The sequence below is a fragment of the Symphalangus syndactylus genome, chromosome 3 (genome assembly GCF_028878055.3).
Source record: "Symphalangus syndactylus isolate Jambi chromosome 3, NHGRI_mSymSyn1-v2.1_pri, whole genome shotgun sequence".
Lineage (NCBI taxonomy): Eukaryota > Metazoa > Chordata > Mammalia > Primates > Hylobatidae > Symphalangus > Symphalangus syndactylus.
In genome coordinates, this window is record NC_072425.2 from 40425309 (window position 1) to 40427480 (window position 2172).

A 2172-nucleotide genomic window follows, 5' to 3' on the forward strand; every position below is an offset into this window, starting at 1 on the left:
TTTGAGTTGTATCCACACTAATTAAAAAATATATATTTCTTTTTAAATTGAGGGGAAATTGTGAATCATTTGGAGTAAATTGTTTCAAAATTTACTAGGCTCAAAATTTTACAGTTTTGGCACATTTAATGTTATTATGCTTATGTTACAGCTGGACACTGAGATGCTATAGAAAGTAAATATGAAACAATAGGCAATTATCTAATTTTAATGTTATACTAATATTCAATAAATGCTAGTTGCTTTCTTGGAAACTTAATTTATTCTTCATAAATGATTTGTTAATATGAAAAGTTTTACTTATAAGACAAATCAGAATAGAGGACATAATAGTAAACTTCTATTGAAAATAAGTATTTTCCAGGGTTGGTTTAAGTAAACTATTATGCAGTTTTCTGGGTAATGTTGATTATCTATATGAGTGTGATTGTTATTTGAGGATGGAAATGAAGGCAGTACTAAAAGGATTTCTAATCAGCAATTTTTTCAAGGCCACTTTCACCTCTTTGTTCCGTAGACTGTAGATGATAGGATTCAACATGGGGGTTAGTCCAGCATACACCAAAGCCATAAATTTATCTATTTCCTGTGAATCTACAGCGGAGGGCTTCAGGTACATGGAGAGAGCCATCCCATAGAACAAAACTACCACCATCAGGTGGGCTGTGCACATCGAAAAGGCTTTACTTCGGCCTTCCACTGAGCCGATTCTCAGGATACTGGCGAGGATAAATGCATAAGAGATACAAATGAGTAGCATTGGCATGGGGAGAAGAAGTACACTGATCACCAGCATGATTAACTGCACCAGGGAGGTGTCCACATAAACCATTTCAAGACAGCCAGAATTTCACAAGTGAAATGATTGATGATAGTATTACCACAGAGAGACAGTGGCAGCACAGACATCGTTTCCACCAGGGCAGTGAGACAGCCTGTCATCCAGGAGCCAGCTGCCATCTGCACACAGGTTCTCCTATTCATGATGATAGGGTATCTCAGGGGGTTGCAGATGGCCACATATCGGTCATATGCCATCATGGACAGGAGCACACACTCTGTGGAGCCCATGGCAAGGGAGAGGTACATCTGAGTGGCACACCCTGAGAATGAAATAGTGTTTCTCCCTGAAACAAAGTTTGCCAGCATTGGAGTGAGCGCAGAAGAGGTGTACTAGATGTCCAGAAAGGAGAGATTGCTGAGGAAGAGGTACATAGGGGTGTGCAGGTGGGAATCTAGAATGGTGATGGAGATCAGAATAATGTTGCCCAGCAAGGTGATCAGGTACATCAGCAAGCACACCGCAAATATGATGACCTGAACTTTGGAGTAGTGAGAAAATCCCAGGAAGAAAAATACTTTTACAGATGTCCAATTTGCCGGGAACATATTTTTATGTTATGTTCATCTGTACGTATGCATAGAAGGTTAATGTCACACATATATAAAACATAACCCCCTCCTTCACATATCTGGCATGTTTTATTTATATGAACTTGTGTTCTGTTCTTAGATGGTTCTCTAGGTTAGTGATAGTAATATATATTTGAAGAAATATGTCACTAATAAGAAAAATTTAAGCAGGAAGTCAACAGATACATCCTTAAAATATTACTTCTGCTGTAAGATTTTCTTTTGGCAATGTGAGGGTAGGAGGATGGTGTATTTAATCAGTATCACAAAAGAACGAGAAAAGAAACAATATTTTGCATTCTTTCTTGTTCCAAAACCACATTTTAACTGATCTATTTACCTCTGTATCATTGGCATGATTTTCTTCCTCTGATTTGGTAATAATCTTCTTAGGAACTGTTTGGATTTCCAAGTTCACAGTTTCTTCTGCCATTCCTAGAGATATATCCAAAATAATTTGGAAATCTCAGGGAATAAAGGCAAAAAAAGGTATAGATTTCTGCAGCCATAATTAACTTTGGACACTTAGACACAAGCCCAGAGTTTCCTTCTCAAACTCAGGAAAATGGTGACATGTGACTCATGCTGGGAGGCACATGGCAGATACTTCTTTCATCTTGCTATTGTTGTCCTGATGTTTGTGCTGCAGAAACATCGTCCAAAGAACCAGCCATTGGCAGTGTAGGGCAATTTAACCTATTTGTTGCTTTTGAAAAGTCTCCAATTCATGCAGCAAATTAAAGTTAATCATCTATTTGT

General features: G+C 37.9%; 1 protein-coding gene across 1 annotated transcript; it reads right to left on the reverse strand.

Annotated features, from left to right (window-relative positions):
• Positions 1 to 375: 375 nt before the first annotated feature.
• Positions 376 to 1389, reverse strand: OR13F1 (olfactory receptor family 13 subfamily F member 1). Its single transcript, XM_055271625.2, is given in 2 exon segments — positions 376 to 831; positions 834 to 1389. Coding segments are annotated over 2 exon segments (957 nt in total). The 3' UTR covers positions 376 to 430.
• Between the last annotated feature and the right edge of the window lie 783 nt (positions 1390 to 2172).